Raw genomic sequence first — 17,790 nt, 5'->3', positions numbered from 1 at the left:
GATTAAAGTTTATGTTAAGGGATTAAGGGCAAGGGTGACGGATTAAGAATATACATCACATCCTGTTATAATATACTCCTCAACTAACCACCTGTAAATAATCATGTTCATGATGCGAAACTGGCAGCTTTTTGCAAATGCACTTGTTTCATGCAGATTTTTGATTTGATTTGATTTTATTTGAGTGTAGGAAAGTACAGCCAGGACTACCCAACTAGCCGAAGGCTATTACAAAGGGTTAGCCCTGGGAACAGTATATTCAAAGTTCAATACAAACTTTCTCAAAGTGCGCATGCGTCAAACACACACATAGCGGCGGACACAGAACACAAAGTAAAATTACATCGAAGAAACAAAAGTAACAAAAACCATCACAAGACTGAAGCGCATAAGTTAGCAGATTATACAACATGTCATCTAATACTTGTGGTAGGTCAGTCAATTATTTACAGAGTATCTGTTGCCGAGTGATGTACAGAGTGACTAGTCAAACAGACACTGACTGATCATAGGTCATCCAGACCAAGATGGCTGCCGTGGGTGTGTTGGCAGTCGGGTGTGTCGTTTTGTTGGCGGTTATAGCGCTGCTGAGGTTGTTCTTCGTGTTCAGAGGACTGGGGAAGGACCGAAAACCTCTTGGAAGATCCAATGGTTCCATCAGAACGTTAGTTGTTGTCGGTTCAGGTGAGAAATTCGTAAGCGGTCTGAACTTTTTTCCAAAGCTAGGAGATCAAACTCCAATGATGCCTGGGCAAAGTTCAAGAGGTGTAGGAAGGGAGTTAAGCAGAGAGTTAGGAAGGCCCATAGGGATTATGTCTCCAACTACCTTGAGTCCAACATCGAGGATAATCCCAAGGCCTTTTGGAGCTATGTAAAATCTCTCAGACAGGACTCTACTGGTGCGTCAGCCCTTAGACATCAGGGAGTGCTAACATCTGACCCCAAGGAAAAGGCTGACGCACTGGGGGCCCAGTTTGAGCATATGCTGTAGGCCTCGGAAGGAGAGTTTGTACTATATATATATGTGATAGGCCCGAACTTACCCGAAAGCCGCCCTCGCCCGAAGCGCGCCCGAAGGGCGCGCCCCGTGGCGCCGCAGGCGCCAAGACCGAATTCCGAGCGCAGCGAGGAATGAGCCTCGGAAGGATCCGGAGTGTTTGTACTATATATATATGCGATAGGCCCGAAAGCCGCCCTCGCCCGAAGCGCGCCCAAAGGGCGCGCCCCGTGGCGCCGCAGGCGCCAAGAGCGAATTCCGAGCGAAGCGAGGAATGAGATATTTACAGGTTTGACGTATGCCAAAGCCTGTATTGCTTTAGTACGATTGTGATCACGTGGTCTATGGGCGCCGCCATGTTGTTACGTAGCAGTGCATCAGCCAATGATATCTAATTTTGTCACTGTGACGCAAGTCATTCCTCTTACTTATTCATCGCCTTTTTACTTATTCATGACATCTGTAACTCAGATACATCTTCTACTGAATATATAATAGTCATATCAATATTAATTCGGTACCTTGCTACAGGGTCGTCACTATTGCTTCTTCATTACATCATCTGCTGAACATTTAACATTATCAATCATTGCCATCATTCAATGCCATCATTCATTCATTTGCAGTTCAAGCTTTTTGTACTGTCCAGGCCAGCCAGTCTTCCCACTAGAAATACCACCGACTAAGCTGGTAACTTTTGTTTGTGGGTTAACACTACATGAAAATGCAGTTGAATTGATGCTGAATAGAGATTAACCAATACTAAACTAGTATCAATTAATAGGCAAGAAGATAAGTTTTTTTACTATCTTGACGAAATCCACGTTGTTAGATAATTAACATATTAGATAATTGATATATTCATGTGTAGTTCTGCCTCTGATCGAAGGTAATTAACATATTAATAGAAACTGATATAACACCTCACTGGTAAAGGAAAGGTGTTTCATCTTTAAGTCATATGTACTTATCATTATCGTCTTTATGTGTATTATGTTAATATGGACCTCATTTGCATAATTTATGCAGGAACTTCATATTTCCCTTATGCTAAATGCTACACATGTCATATAAGAGGTGAATGTCGTTGTAGGACAGGCGAATACAATTGAATGTTCAGTATGCTAATTATGGCCTCATTTGCATTATTAATGATTTATGGAAAATCTATGTTTTCCTTACAATAAACGTTACAGATGTCATATTGGAGGTGTAGGCAGCTTTAGGATAGTCGAAAATAATGGAGGAGTATTATGCTAATGAGGGCTTCATTTGCATAATTTATGCAGAAAAGTTATACTTCCTTTAGGGTAAATGCTAGGGATGTGATATTAGTGATGTGGGTAGCTTTAGTAAAGGTGAATACAATGGAATGTATGTTATGCTAATGAGGACCTCATTTGCATTATTATTGAAGAAACTTCATATTTCCTGTACGATGAATACTACGGATGCCACATTGGATGTGTAGGTAGCTTTACTAAAACCATTATCTTTAGGTGTGTTATGCTGATGATGACTATATTTGCAAAATCAAATGCAAAAATGGTAGGGGCTTTATATTCGACATATATGTAGCTTGAATAAACAACGATGCTGTTTCATACCTCTTTTATGAATGGAGATAAATATTCTTTATTTAGGGTGGCAGAAGTTAGGGTGGCAGAAGATGATTACGGAGTAGTTTTGAGGCTTCCGGGAGTCAGATGTGACGTCATAATATTATACCAGTGCAAAGGGGTAAATGGTAGGGTAGGGTGGCAGCCGCAGACAAAACAGACGAACAATGATGCGCACATGGTATATGCGATGTCGTTCTTATAATCAAATTAACATGGCATTACTAATTAGTAAATTATTGTGAATAAAAAATACTTTTAATCTCCGTGGAGGAGGGTACTCGCGACAGTTATGAAAATCGGCAGTATGTGTGCCTCTGACCATGGATACGCTGGTGCAATGGCATACTTATCCCTATATAATGTTCTTGGTTGGTATTGATTAGGCTAGTAATGTCTTCTCCATAGGCAAATCTGTCTGTTTTTGCCGCTAGCGCAAATATTTACTCTAGTTTGAAGTTAGCTTCGCCGAGCGACTTTCGCGCAAGGGACGACGGGAGGCCGACGGGTATTTGCATAACTACCGACCGGGAGAGTCTTACGCAACTGCTCAGCGGCAGCGGAAACCTCGCAATGCATGGCGGGAAGGTTCGCCTGTCAAACGCATGGCGCCCTCATTTGACCTGTTGGTCGCAGCGGAGAGCGGTCGTGTGTCAGAGCTCCCATAACACTTTCAAAATGGCTGCCGCTCGGTGATCGCTGTTTACGTCCTTGTTTTCACCGTCTTGTACGCGTTTTCTGATCAGCCACGTGTCCCCAAGATACACCCGAGGTTCGTGTTGACTTTGTCTCGTTGTAGTAATTTTAGAGGTGCATGTTTAATCGTTACTTTATGGAATGTAAATCGTAATGCAGCCGTCACAAATATAGTGTTAACAGGTCAAGTCGTCCCAAGTCCAACTTGCCCCAACTATTTACTACCAACTCGCTCCAAATTAGGGCTTATAAAACTTCGTTTTATATGCATATATCCTACTTCTAAATATTACTTGACATGCTAACAAAGTCTCTGGACTAATCTTTACATTCACTTCTCCGTTCGGTGACACGGCGGGCCGACATGCCGACCGGGTCCGCCAGCGAATCCCGAGTTTGTCGCTAAATACGTGCACAGCAAAAAGAAATAATATTGATTTAGAGTCACAAGGTTTGTTAACATGTATAGTAATATTTAGAAGTAGGAGTCATGCATATAAAACCAAGTTTGATAAGCCCTAATTTGGGGCGAGTTGGTAGTAAATAGTTAGGGCGAGTTGGACTTATGGCGAGTTGACTAGAATATCGTTCGGAAGATTGCAAAACTACGCAAATTGCGTGCCGAGCTAGCTATCGAGGAACTCTTCACTTTACGTTCTAACAAATTGAGACGATCAATGATGTGATATGTGGTTCAATTTTCGTTGATATGAATTGTTAAAATGTACAAACTTGCGATAGTTTTGCTCCGTAGTCAGTGAGGGGAATGGGGAGGGGGGCGAACGGCCGGCGCAACCATGTGCAAGTTCGGACACGATTTGTGTAGTCTAAATTATATTGATACGAACCCAGGAAGCCACAAAAATAAATTTGTGTTTCTTATTCTGTTTGTTAAGAGACCTTAGCGAGTATAAATTTGTATGATCGTGTATTAGTTTGTAAGGAAATTTATATCTATCCAGATTCCAGACGAAGATTAAAATTACTTGTCCTTGCTGGCTGGCGTGTTTTTCTCAGGTTTGTAAAAATATGCATAGCGTGTAAATTTACCACGTATTATTCATAGGTTTTTAGACATTTTGAATAACTTACCTTGTTGCCACTGGGAATTGTTGTTATGTCCATTTGAACGCATTTTCCTTGTTTCTTACTATGCTCCAGAGGATCGGCACTGTAGGGATTTTCCCAGCCCTTGCTGCATCTACACAGCACCTATGACCATGCAATGTAGCTGTTGATGCATCATGCTGTCTACACAAGGATGAATGTCATGCATATGCACATGCATGTGTCAAAGTCTTTCAACCAACGGTTGAACCAAGGATATGTATATAAATTATAATGTCTTTGAACCAACACATACATTGACAGTTTAGTGCTTTCTGAAGCAATGAAAACATGTTGATTTTCATCCCTGCTGGATACAAGTATCAGTAAGCACATCCAAGTATGTGTTCTTATTTAATATGCATACCTGATATACCTGGTGCTTTATAATATTGTAGATAAGTTTGATGTGAACAAAATTTTTGTATTTGCAAATGATTGTAGAATATCTTGTAAGTGTTGGATTCCTCAGGGTAAATGAATTGAATTAATAGCTACTACATGTAAATGAAAATTGATCCATTTCATGTAATGTTTCACAACACTCAATCTCTTTATAAGAAGCTATGATTCTTCAATCTAGTTGTATCTATGCAGATGATGTCATTGTTTAGAAAATATGAGCATGATGGTGTAGCCCAGAATGTCCTTTGTTGCCTGTATCATACTTATTCTGACCAGTGATATTGAATGAATCATGAGTAAATGATAAAGGTGTGATCTCTGTGTGTGTTCTCTGAACTTGATCTAATTATGTAGTAATAGTGGGATGTTGTGTAGAGGTTCTAATGTATTTTTACTGTACGGACAAGCGTGGTCTGTATGTCCAAATTGACTAAAGATCACATGCAGATTGTATATTTTGTAGACTGTTCAATATTCATCCTTTGTCAGATGGCAAGGGTTTCTCCTCAAGTTCCTTTCTTACCTATTCTTATTATACTTATTCTTTCTTAAAAATTCACCACTTTGTGTTTCAATATACGCTTTGGTCACTTTCAGTTTGTGACAGACTGTACATGTAGATCCATCATTGTAGTATATGAATAGACCTTGGAGTGTATTTTCCATTCCCATTATAGATGAAGATTGTGCTTTGTGAAGAATGCTGCTGTACCTTCAATGTACTGTGCAATGCAATGTACTAGTTGAGTAAAAGTTATTATCAATATGTAAGAAGAACTTGGGGGATTTCCCATGTGTCTCATATCAGTCGGACTGAGGCATGAAGTTGGAGGAAATGCATTTGTAATAATAGTTACACTATAATAGTTAACATATTCTACGCAAAAGGCTACAACACTAATAGTATTTTTCTTGTACAATAAAAACCTTACTTATATAAGAAAACCGTGGTTTCTTACATGCCTAAAGTTGAATCTTAGACAAGGCAATGATGTGAGCCTAAAATTGAAGGAAACATATTTGTGTTATCTTGTCAAAATACAGTAGTCCACACACCCTAGAAAGAACTACTGAAGTCAAAACGCAGGGGTTGGAGGGGGAAGTTCCGAACACCAAACGTATGGTACATACCTTTATACTTATACTAGTTACAGTGTTCACTATCATGTATACGCCTACTGAAATTGCATTGAATGTCTTCAGTTACACAAAAACAGTTAACATGTCCATGGAAGGTTGAAGCTGCTCCACAGACTTGTAGAATTGTAGTGGCATCTGACTCCAGTCCTTGACTCGCAGATATGGCCCAGCCACTTTATTGCTGGCATCCATACAACTAGCAAAGAAGAAAAAAAATATACACATATATTGACGAGCAACAGTGAAAGCTGATGAATAAATAAAATGTAACTAAATCAAAATGTTTTCATGTGCAAACTGGGATCAAATTATGTAGCATGTGTTCATGTTTGCCACGTTCATTACACAATTGTTTTCTCTCAAGAAATAGCCATACTGTTATCCTTAGATCATACACAAATATTATAACATAATAAATCACAGCAACAAGGCATACACATGCGAGGCTCAACCTTTATACCATTCTTCTATGTAACGTTATATGTTTGAAGTTTCCCGTAAGAATGGCCAACTATCCTGGAAAGCAACACCGTTTCACCAGAAGGTCTAGATGTGTCCATTATGTAAGCACATGCACACAGATATAACATTATTACTAGTAACAAATGGTGTGGTGTATACGCGTGGTGAACATGTATTCGTACGAGTTCATATCATGCCCCCCTCCCCCATCTGGCGTCATTACATAACACGCATTTCCAGTCGAATTTAATCATATTTATGAAACAAACAAGACTTTATATAGTCTGAATTTCGTCACAGTCGAGTCCAAGCATCCCTTGTAATCATCGAATCGATCAATGATTAAGGAAAGTCCGAAACATTCACGCATGCAAAACATGGCACAGAGCTTCGTAAACAACGCCGCCATCTTGGATATTCTCGACGGCGGCTAACCTTGTCGAGTTCAACCGCTTCTAGCGAGTTATCTGTGGGTGGTTCGATGTGGTTCAATTTGAGTTTTGAGAAGTTAAAGACACTAACTTTGCGCTGAGACCAAAAAAATTGTAACGGACCACGCTGGAAAAATGAAAACTGGACCGCTGAAAACTACGTAAAATTGCTAAAATTGAGAAATTCGCTATAAGCAGGTACAAAGTCGCACATGTTTCTACGTGAAAATCGACACGTTCAGGCGTACCTGGGCACAAGAAACTCCTTCCAGTGACGAAGATATCCCTCTGTGTCGGTTTGGTGGAACTTGGGTCTTTTAGAATAATATCAATTCTTCACAAGATAGAAAATTCGAGAGCGATACACATAGCACGCCTTACAGTGTGTTGGTAGAGACTAAGCGACCTGATTGGATAAAAAAAATCACGTGATAGGTGTCCATCTGGAATCCAGCCGTGTTTACAAAAATTGACCTCTGATCTCCATCTCTACCTGATAATCACACAAAAACACCAAACTTCTACTGCCTACAGACACCACAAACATGGATCCAAGTCTGGTTTTCAACACAATTAGAAGGTAGAAACCCTTACCTGTAACATCCAGCTCAGAAATACCAACATATCCTAGAAAAAAACCCTTTACAGCTACTTTTACCAAGGGTACCAAACCTATTTCCTAAAAGTTGGCCTTCTGCGCCTGCGTGAATTACGCATCTGTCGCCGGAAGGGTCTGTCCTGTGAGAGCCAGCTGGTACTCACCCTCCAAGGCTTGGCCAAGAATCTTGACCATAACAAACAGGTCGATGTCGCGGTGCTTGACTTTAGCAAGGCATTCGACACCGTGCCCCACGAGCGGCTGCTGAGCAAGCTCGAGCACTACGGCATTTCTGACCCTTTTCAGTCTTGTCTTCCTAACGGAGAGAACTCAGAGGGTTGTCTTTGACGGCGGAACATCTAAAGCTGTCAGGGTCACCTCTGGAGTTGCGCAGGGTACAGTGTTAGGCCCTCTGCTCTTTCTACTATACATTAACGACCTCCCCAGCTCCGTAGATTTACATGTTCGATTATTTGCCGACGATTGCTTGATTTATCGAACCATCAGCACGCCTTTTGACGCACGAGGTCTACAGTCTGATCTTGATGCGCTAACAGATTGGCAAAATCGTTGGCTTATGTCGTTCAATCCCTCTAAATGTCACATCCTCCATATCACCCGTTAAAAGTACCCAATTCTAACCCAGTACTCCCTCTGTGGAGAAGCCCTCACCGGTGTCATGTCCCATCCCTATCTTGGAGTACAACTGTCCGACGATCTGCGGTGGGACACCCATATCAACTACGCCACTAGCAAAGCCGGCAGGGTACTAGGGGTCATTCGGCGCAATTCGACCCATTGTCCATCTAGGGTCAAGGCCACTTGTTACAAAGAGCTGGTGCGGCCCCACTTGGAATATAGTGCCACCGTCTGGGACCCGTACACCACCAAAGGGATACAGGCGGTGGAGGCCGTCCAGCGTAGGGCCGCCCGAGTGACTCTGAATGACTACCGGCGGACTAGCAGCGTGACACAAATGCTCAGTGACCTGCAGTGGCCCCTTCTCTCTGAAAGGAGGAGGAACGCCCGCCTCACCTTTTTCTATACGCTAGTCAATAACTACATCAATATTAACACAGATAGTCTACTGAAACCTACCAAAGACCAAAACGACAATGCTATACAGCTTCCTCGACTCAATTCTTACCGGTCCGAGGCAAGATTCCAACCGGTCCGAGGCATGATTCCAACCAGTCCGAGGCATTTCCAACCGGTCCGCGATGCATTTCCTTACGTGCTGCGGTAGAATTCCAACCACCTCGCGGCCGTGAGAATTTCCTGCCCTACGCGCTGCCCTACGCTGCGTTCCTCGACAGAATTTCCTGCCCTACGCGCTGCCCTGCGCTGCGCTCCTCGACAGAATTTCCTGCCCTACGCGCTGCCCTGCGCTGCGCTCCTCGACAGAATTTCCTGCCCTACGCGCTGCCCTGCGCTGTGTTCCTCGACAGAATTTCCTTTCGCGCTACGGCAGAATTCTTAATCTCCAAGCAGATCTAAGGCATTTGCTGTTGCAACAACCGTGACAGCAATAAATTAAAACCGGCTTGGCTCTGTTTAATTATGATATTAAAGTTCAAGAGACCTCAAACCTGACACTGTCAGTGCTACAGACTATAGTATATGTATCATATGAGTAGGCGGTGTACTTGACGGGATCGGTACAGGGGCATCATTCTCTTCTTCAGCTAGCTCTCCTTTTAAATAACGTTATACTATAGCTTGCAGTTTGTTTCTGTGTTATTTCAGATTCTTAACCTGAAATAAACGGACCTGTCTCGCAGGACAATCCTACGGTGGCAAAAGTTCAAGTTGGCCACGGTTTTTTTTAGTCCTTTCAGCATATCGCATGATCGAGTTATTTGATGAAAGTTCATACATGGACAACACAGACTACTAGTAACAGATTGGTCCCATAATCCCGTTTGGACATGATAGCATTTCCATAAACATACGATTTTATTCATGGCTGGGGCTACAACAGGATTTTCCCGTGACTGAACAAGCATATCTTTTGTATTATCGACCGTATGTTTCTGTCAATGAATTTTATGGCCAATATTTGATGTACATATTACACAACATTGTTTTGTGGTGAAAGTGTGTGTGTGTGGTGGTAGCATTGTTGAGTCAACGACAGGCAGATTTCTAGAGGGGTCAACGTCCACTATATCGTCCTTTCACTCGATCTACAGTGACACGGGAGGGGCAAAAAGGAATATCTAACGCCCATTGTCCGTCGATTGTAGTTGATATTGACATTCAGGGCTTCCTTTTAGTTTGCACGCACGTGTTTTTAGAGATGGTGATAGTCAGAACGAAGCACTGAAAAAGTTTTCAACATCGACACGACCTGACTGGCTGTTTACATTCACAACACGAGTGACCCTTGACCCATCTGGGACCGTCCACTGTATGAGCTTGGGGGACAGGGGGCTGTGCCGTGGCCGTGGTACGGTTAGAATTCTTAGTCTCCAACCAGACCCAATGGATTGCAAAGACCGTATCCAACTGGAAGATGGAGCTTGTACAGCAATCAAAACGTACTTCCTCTGCCAGTTTGATACGGTCTTGATGCAACCTATAGATCTGCTTGGAGATTAAGAATTCTGCCGTAGCGCGAAAGGAAATTCTGTCGAGGAACGCAGCGCAGGGCAGCGCGTAGGGCAGGAAATTCTGTCGAGGAACGCAGCGCAGGGCAGCGCGTAGGGCAGGAAATTCTGTCGAGGAGCGCAGCGCAGGGCAGCGCGTAGGGCAGAAAAATTCTGTCGAGGAACGCAGCGCAGGGCAGCGCGTAGGGCAGGAAATTCTCACGGGCGCGGGGTGGTTGGAATTCTACCGCAGCACGTAAGAAAATGTATCGCGGACCGGTTGGAAATGCCTCGGACTGGTTGGAATCATGCCTCGGACCGGTTGGAATCTTGCCTCGGACCGGTAAGAATTGAGTCGAGGAAGCTGTATAGCATTGTCGTCTTGGTCTTTGGTAGAAACCAGCTCAGGGGCGCACCCGGGGCGCCACACGCTCAAATTTCAACCACTTAACGCCCGGACAGACTCTTACAAATATTCATACTTCCCCCGCACAATCCCCGAGTGGAACGCCCTGCCTGGCGCGGTTGTTACGGCTCCCACCGTTGAGTCATACCGCGCCAGGCTGGAGGCAAGCCCGCCTTAGCCTGGGACCTCCTCCCCCTCCCTACTTTGCCCCTCGCTGGGTTATCTGGGGGTAAATCAAGTTGAAGTTGAAATAGGCGCAAAGGATGGGGGTGGGGCAAACGGGATTTCCTAGTTGAACTTTGCTAGTTTACGATTACGAGCTAAGATATGCAGCACTATGATGTATCTTTATATTGGGCATCTACAGGAGGCCACACTGCTGAGATTCTCCGTCTCATGCGCGGACTGTCAGACACTTACGCACCGCGATATTACATCATCGCCGAGACGGACCAATTGAGCGAGGAAAAAGTCCACAGGTTCGAGAGAGAAAAGTACCCAGGAAAGAAGGATATGGCAAGTGTTCTTTTTCTTTAACTCTCAAAGTATAACGTAAAGAAATAAGACCTTCAGTTTATGCGGATAGTATTTAATAGTCCATTTGAGCATTGCCTCGGGGGCCTTCACCTTTGACACTGCATATGCGTAGTAGCAACCCCGAACTAGCTTATATGGGTGTACCCCATGATGGTGATGATGTTATATATCCACTGCAGTATGAGGTACAGAAGGTGCCCAGGAGTCGGGAGATGGCCCAGTCCTGGCTGTCGTCCGTCTTCACCACGTTATACGCCACCCTCTACTCCATCCCTCTGGTCTTCAGAACATCCCCAGATCTAGTGAGTCCCATTTTGATAATAGACCTCTTTCCAGTTACGGCGGCCATTTTGAATTTTCCGGGGTCAGCTGGGGGTCATGCACCAAAGTGAGGCTGGGGGTGTGTGGCCTATGATATGCCTTTGGGAAAAATATAGATATGCCATCGTTGGTGGTACATTTCGCTCCTCCATGGTGAAATACTGTGGTACCTGCGCCACCAAAGATGGTATACTAGTACCTATATGTTTCCTATAGGCATATCATAGGCCACACACCCTCAGCCTCACTTTGGTGCATGAGCCCCAGCTGACCCCGGGAAATTAAAAATGGCCGCCGTAACTGGAAAGAGGTCTATTGTTACCATCAGGATAGTGAAGTGTCTAAGTAATATACATAGTCATCCCGCGTATAATTGCCAAGGACATCCATGGTTTGTCCTTGTGATGTAGAGAGCATTTTCTTAAGGGGAAGTGCTTTTCTATGGCAGAGTTCAAGTTATGTGTGGGTGACGACACCAGCAATTGCTGGCTGTGTCCCACGTGTATTGCACCATCAAAATTCCAAGAAAGTCAAGGTGAATTATTTCAATAAATGTAATCCCTTTCAACTTTGTAATCTCATTGATTTTGTTATGTAATGATTACATGTTTGTGACAATGTAGTGTGTTTTCTCCAAATCCAAAGTAGACAATCATACACTTTTTACAGATCCTTTGCAATGGGCCAGGAACCTGTGTACCCCCATTTGCTGCAGGGTTTCTTATGAAGGTGAATCTTTTTCATTATCAAAATCTGTTAGAATTTTAAAAATTGTATCAGACAAACAATATCTGAATGGAAGAGTAAATGTATATTGGTGTAAGGTAATTTTGAACAAGATGAACAAATAAATGAACCATTTAAAATCCAGTAACTGAGTAGTAGGGCCGTGTGGTGTAATGGCAGGGTGTTTGGCCCAGTGCCCAGAGGTCCTGGGTTTCAATCCTGTCATGTCACTGATCTTGTGCCCTTGGGAAAGGCACTTAACACGACTTTCCTCACTTCACCCAGATATAGAGATTGGTACCTGTACATGTATTTTGATTAAGCCAGTTGTCATGTTAAGACACACCTTAACCAAACCTCTCCCCACCCCCCACAGTTCCTTGGACTTACGAAAGTCAGCCTGGTGTATGTGGAGATGTTCTGTCGCGTCGAGACGTTATCACTGTCCGCTCAGCTGCTCTACTACCTGGCCGACCACTTCCTCGTGCAGTGGCCGCAGCTACATCAGAGGTTCCCGCGTACTACATACATCGGAAGGGTCATCTGAATAAACATGCTGGGAATATTTAACAAAACGTAGATGATCCTAATGTTACAAAATGGCTTTTCCATTTACTGTTCAAAAGGTGAATTTAGAACCTTCTGAGGCCATTTGTACCATATATCATAGGGACTAGATGATATGCATTCTGAAATTATGCCTTCGTGGGTCTTTCAGTAGACTCTAGTTTACTAACATAAAGTTCTATAATTTTCTACGAACTAAGACATACCACAGTAACGTGATGTGGAAGCACTTTATCATGATGATCACACAAGTTGAGAGCGCATCTACAAGCAGCGACACCTGTGCTGCAGTGCAATGTGAACCAGTCAGAATTGCCCTGAGGAAGGTGACAGATGATAACTGAAACGTTGGTTGAATGGACAACTTGGTTGTGTACAAAGAGGCTTTTTATTCAGTGTCTTACCAACCTGATAAAACTATAGACACTGGATGATCACTACTTTCACACCTTAAGTCACAGGAGAAGGTTTATGAGATCCTCAGCTGTCGTGCACATCATTGGATGACAGGAATGTATTTCTTCTAATTCTATGTTGATTACAGTTTCTAGAGCCTCATAATCTGTGCAATTTGTTTTAGCTGAATTCAAATTCTTAATATACGAATAAAGAAACTCAAAATACCAGTGTTGTCTGGAATCAGTTTTTGGTCCGCAGTTCAGTGTGACATTCTGCACTGCAATCATAAGCATGCAGTTGTACCAGGATAGTTTTGTTAGTGGAAGTCAACTCCAGAAGCAGGTGACATCTTTATTATGATAGGATTAGTGGCCAATTTTTTAAAATCAAAAGATAATACAAAGCACAATGTTGCTCATGGTGTATTTGTAAATGCCCTACAAAGTAATGCATTGTTCTGATTGTCTTTTTTCTTGATAGGGTCCTTAATGACAGGTTCCATTGTCTTGTATAATCTTTACGTCATTTTTATATCATTAGCATTGACTTAAACCTGCCTTTCTGCCAACGTTTTTACACTTTTTCTCACCCTGTAAGAGAATTAAAGAACACAGAGACAGTCACAAAGATACACAGTGGCATCGGTCAATAATTCACTGGATGGCGGAGGTTATATATTGTACTATTTTTGGTATGTTGACCATTCCCGAAGGGTAAAAAAAATCTTGTTTTCTATTTCAAAATCAGGCGAAAATCACTGCGCGCGCTGATGTCATCCATAAAATTTACTTGCTCTGGCCTAAGATAAGATACAGTAGAAGCCACTTAATTGCACCTCGGATAAACGCACATTCCATTTAACTGCACCGAATCCCAAAATCCCAAACCGGTTCCTATTCACTGCATTGTTAGTGACTCTGCATATCTGCACGGCGCATTGTCACCAATGCCGGATAACTGCACCAAATTTTTTCAAAAATCCTCGACAAGTTAACTAAAAAGGTGCGCTAAAAATCGGCAAACGCGGTACAAATGAGCCGATAAGTGCCTATGTAGAGGCACAATACCGCCAATATGCCTAAAATTGTTTTCACTACCAAAAGAAAGTGGTCTCCATTGGCAATCACGTTGATAGCGAACGTATGGGATATCCCGGGCGGCTCACTGGGCGTGTCGTCACCATAAAGAGACGCACGCCTGTCAAAGGCAGTATTGCGTTTTGGCAGACAGCATGCTGTACTCGGTAAAGATTGGTCTCTACCTGTACACTGTTTTATTACTGTGAATGCATTTAAGTTCGCGAGGATTTGATTTCGCGTTAAGGATGACATGGGGTGTTGTCGGCGGTTTAAGGTTCGCGGCAGCGCTATATTCACATACTGCTGCAATAATAAAAGACCGACGTCTTAACGTACATCTAGTCCCAGTTCTCAGATCTAGTCGGAAACCGCACAGCGACTCGGCAAGGGCTACAGACGCGTGGACGGACATAGCAGTCGCTTTTGACGGTGCGGTGCTGATGTGATCATTTTAGGGGTAGGTACCGGTACCGTGTACCGGTACAAAACCGGTATTTTTGTGTGGACTGGTCCCAAAAAAACTGTCCGGAAAAAATCAGTGGACCAGACTTTGGACCGATTAGAAAATTCACAGTACAAGACTACCAGCAGGCGGTCACATAGCAAAATATAATAATGTTACCGGTCTAACAAAATACAAGACAGCAGATTTAAGGAGTCGTGGTTGCTCTTTTTCGAAGATGTTAGCTGTAAATCATACCTAGAAACACCTAAAGGATGCGTCAACACATGGCGAGGCGAGTATGATTAATTCTAAGACAGTGCGAACCTAAACAATTACATCGTTCCAGACATGGCGTTATTGTCCGACACATGCATATACTTGCAATCAAGTAGATCACTCTCCAAAATATGGTGTACTGCTACACTACTATAATCAGGTACAGGTCCTGGTCCGGACCTGGACCTGACCCTCTCGACCTGGACCTGGACCGGACCTGAATTTTCTGTACCGGTACCCACCCCTAGATCATTTGTCACATTCTTTTATGGCAGAGCTGAATCCACGTCCTAGAAACTTCCTACATTCACCCGAAGAAATGTATACGCGGGTTCGGCTATGCTATAAGGAGAATGGTCTGTCACTGATCTAAATCATCTAACCATATCTACCCACTGGAAGTGTAGTACAGTACATTGTACAGTACTTCACTACCATGATGTACACAGTCTAATCTGTCCAAACATGACAGGGGCCTCTCTGGCGCTTACTGATTTCACTCACTGTGTCTTTCCTGAGAATTTGAAATTTACTGTTTTAATACATAAACGTGGCACTAACAAGAGGTGGAATCTACGGTGCTACCGCACCGTACCGGTAAAACGAAAGCTTTCTATACATCTAAATACGTTCTAACAAGTTCATACAGCACACCGAGGTTTATAAACTATTCACCTCCTGTATGATACAGTGTACTACCGGTCCAGCTGGGCAATTTCGCATAATTGCACCAGTCGGATAATTGCACCAAATACGCTGGCAAATGGGGTGTGCAGTTAAGCGGATTCTACTGTACTATAATTCTACAGTGGTAAATGATGGGAATTTCATTCTTGCTGCATTTGGAAGGAAATTGAAGGGTTTTTTTTCTACGCATAGCCCCAGTCCTCAGCTTAGCAGCTGGGCTGTCAGTTATTTCTTGACAGGACGCTGTCGTACATCACTGAGGGGGGCTTATTGGGTTGACCGACAACTGCCCGACGGGGCTGAATCGCAAGGGTCTGTAGGCTGCCATTTTGGCGCCAAGGTGACCTCAATACGACAATTGCCCCAGGTGCGGCCATTGAACTGTATGATTATGAACCACTCACACCGGGAAGAACCCCTACTCTTTTCGATAAGTGTGGTGGGATCTTTAACGTGCTCGAGGTGTGGCTCTCCTCAAACACGGGACCTCCATTTAACGTCCTATCCGAGGGACGTCCCTAACCGAGGCTAGGTACTCATTTACACTTGAGTGAAGTGAGGAAAGTTGTGTAAAGTGCCCTTTCCCAAGGGCACAATATCGGGGCATATCGGTGGGTTCGAACCCGCAACCTCTCGGTTGTGGGCGAAACACCTTACCGATTGCGCCACACGATGCCACAAGGTGGGCGTTATCAGACATAATCATGCAAAGGAGGGCCTCATTTACATAATCTATGAGGAAATGCTTTAATAGCCTTCTTTGTTAAGATAAGACTTTCATACTTTGATGAACAACTTTTGTTATTTGGGTAGAGAAGATGATAAACTGATATAAATTATGAAAATTAGGACAATATCATATGTCACTCAAAGAATGTCAAGACCACTGCAGTAGCAGAACACACAGGACTACTAGTCGAAATGGTAAACATCATTTGGCGAAGGTATGGGGTCGTGGAACTCTATAGTTTGTTTATCTATCAGTTCTGTACTCTTGATGTGATCACCCTGCCCGGTAGGCAAGTTTGACCAGCTTTTTGAATTCCGTTTCGGAACTGTTTACGGAAGTTTAACGCAAGTTAAACGGAAGTTTACACCTGAAAAGTCGAAGTCTTTATGACTTCAAAAAGATTTGATATTGTTTTTCTACCTGAACGAAAATGTTCTGTATTCTTGTATTTCTGTATTTTATTCTTATTGCTAAGTACTGTGTATATTTATGTTTTGTTCAAAATGTTAAACCAAATTTTGCCCTCTTTAAAAACCGACTTAAGAACATCATAGAAATAGATAAGCAATTACAATATTTAAAACCATCATTGTAATTTCAATCAACACTACAATTAGTTCGGATTTTCCATGTATTTTTATGTATTATTATGTATGTTAATAAAGTTTGAAAAAAAATCTATCTGTTCTGCGATCGTCGACTTTGAAGCTATAAGTATAACAAGTCAAATGTAATAGGGTGCACTAGCATTGCATAGATTTTCTTAAGCCCCCGTTACAATTTCAAGAATTAATATTGCGCTCGGCCGACGTCTCGGCGAGCTCCAAGTGGACATTTTCTGCCGAAGTACGGCTGACGCCCTGGCGATTCCGCGGGCTTTGGGGGATTTTAGCAGCTCAGCCGACGTTTGTGGGCTACTGGAAGCTGCGCTTAAATTCAGCAAGGCCTCGGCGACGATTTGTGAACTCGCAGAGCTCGTCAACAAGTTGCCCGTAGCCCATTCAACTAACAGCAAACGCTCGGCCAATAGTCGGGCGGCCATCCAACGATTTTAGATCCTTTTGCGTTGGTCGGAGGTCGCCCGAACTCGTCGGTATTCTGTCCGACTTTTGGAAAGTTGGGAGTGCTTCGGGCGAGCGTCGTGCTGGGGTCGGTGGGAGCTTGGACTGTTTTCGGCCGAACTCAACTGCTATACTCTGAGGGTGTAAACGTACCGTGGGTAGACTCTGCAAAAGGTCTCGGATTCATCCTTGACAAGAAACTTACACTCCAAGAACAAGTCACCTCTCTGGTGACAAAAGCATCATGCAGACTGCTCTACCTGAGGGTTCTGTCCAAACAAGGGACCAGCGTTTCTGACTTAGTCCTGATATACCTTTCCCTTGTACGCCCAGTTCTTGAGTACGGGCATGTCCTACTTGTTGGGTGCAGTAAGGATCAGGAACGTCAACTCGAGCGAGTCCAACGGCGAGCTCTTCACATCATCAGCCGAGCGGGCCGGCGTGATGTGCCTGAACTACACACCCTCAAGTCTAGGCGCGAGGATGCCGCTGTCAAACTCTTCAGACAAATGC

The 17,790-nt window shown here is 43.4% G+C and overlaps 1 protein-coding gene and 2 long non-coding RNA genes across 3 annotated transcripts; 2 read left to right on the top strand and 1 right to left on the bottom strand.

Annotated features, from left to right (window-relative positions):
• The first annotated feature begins 498 nt into the window (after positions 1-498).
• Positions 499-13,209, top strand: LOC136439514 (UDP-N-acetylglucosamine transferase subunit ALG14-like). The gene is made up of 5 exons (XM_066434932.1): positions 499-684; positions 10,817-10,984; positions 11,056-11,288; positions 11,977-12,036; positions 12,410-13,209. Exons 1-5 carry the CDS (start codon positions 528-530, stop codon positions 12,578-12,580), a joined length of 789 nt encoding a protein of 262 aa, XP_066291029.1. The 5' UTR covers positions 499-527; the 3' UTR covers positions 12,581-13,209.
• On the top strand, positions 3,075-5,139 carry LOC136440162 (uncharacterized). The gene is made up of 2 exons (XR_010756632.1): positions 3,075-3,388; positions 4,474-5,139. It is a non-coding gene; the product is annotated as an uncharacterized lncRNA (long non-coding RNA).
• LOC136440163 (uncharacterized) lies at positions 5,651-7,959 on the bottom strand. The gene is made up of 2 exons (XR_010756633.1): positions 7,106-7,959; positions 5,651-6,160 (listed from the first exon to the last, which is right to left on the bottom strand). It is a non-coding gene; the product is annotated as an uncharacterized lncRNA (long non-coding RNA).
• Positions 13,210-17,790: the final 4,581 nt, after the last annotated feature.

This window comes from Branchiostoma lanceolatum, chromosome 8 (genome assembly GCF_035083965.1).
Source record: "Branchiostoma lanceolatum isolate klBraLanc5 chromosome 8, klBraLanc5.hap2, whole genome shotgun sequence".
Taxonomy (NCBI): Eukaryota; Metazoa; Chordata; class Leptocardii; order Amphioxiformes; family Branchiostomatidae; genus Branchiostoma; species Branchiostoma lanceolatum.
The sequence above is the reverse complement of the archived record's forward strand: the minus strand, read 5'-3'. Positions and strand labels throughout refer to the sequence as shown.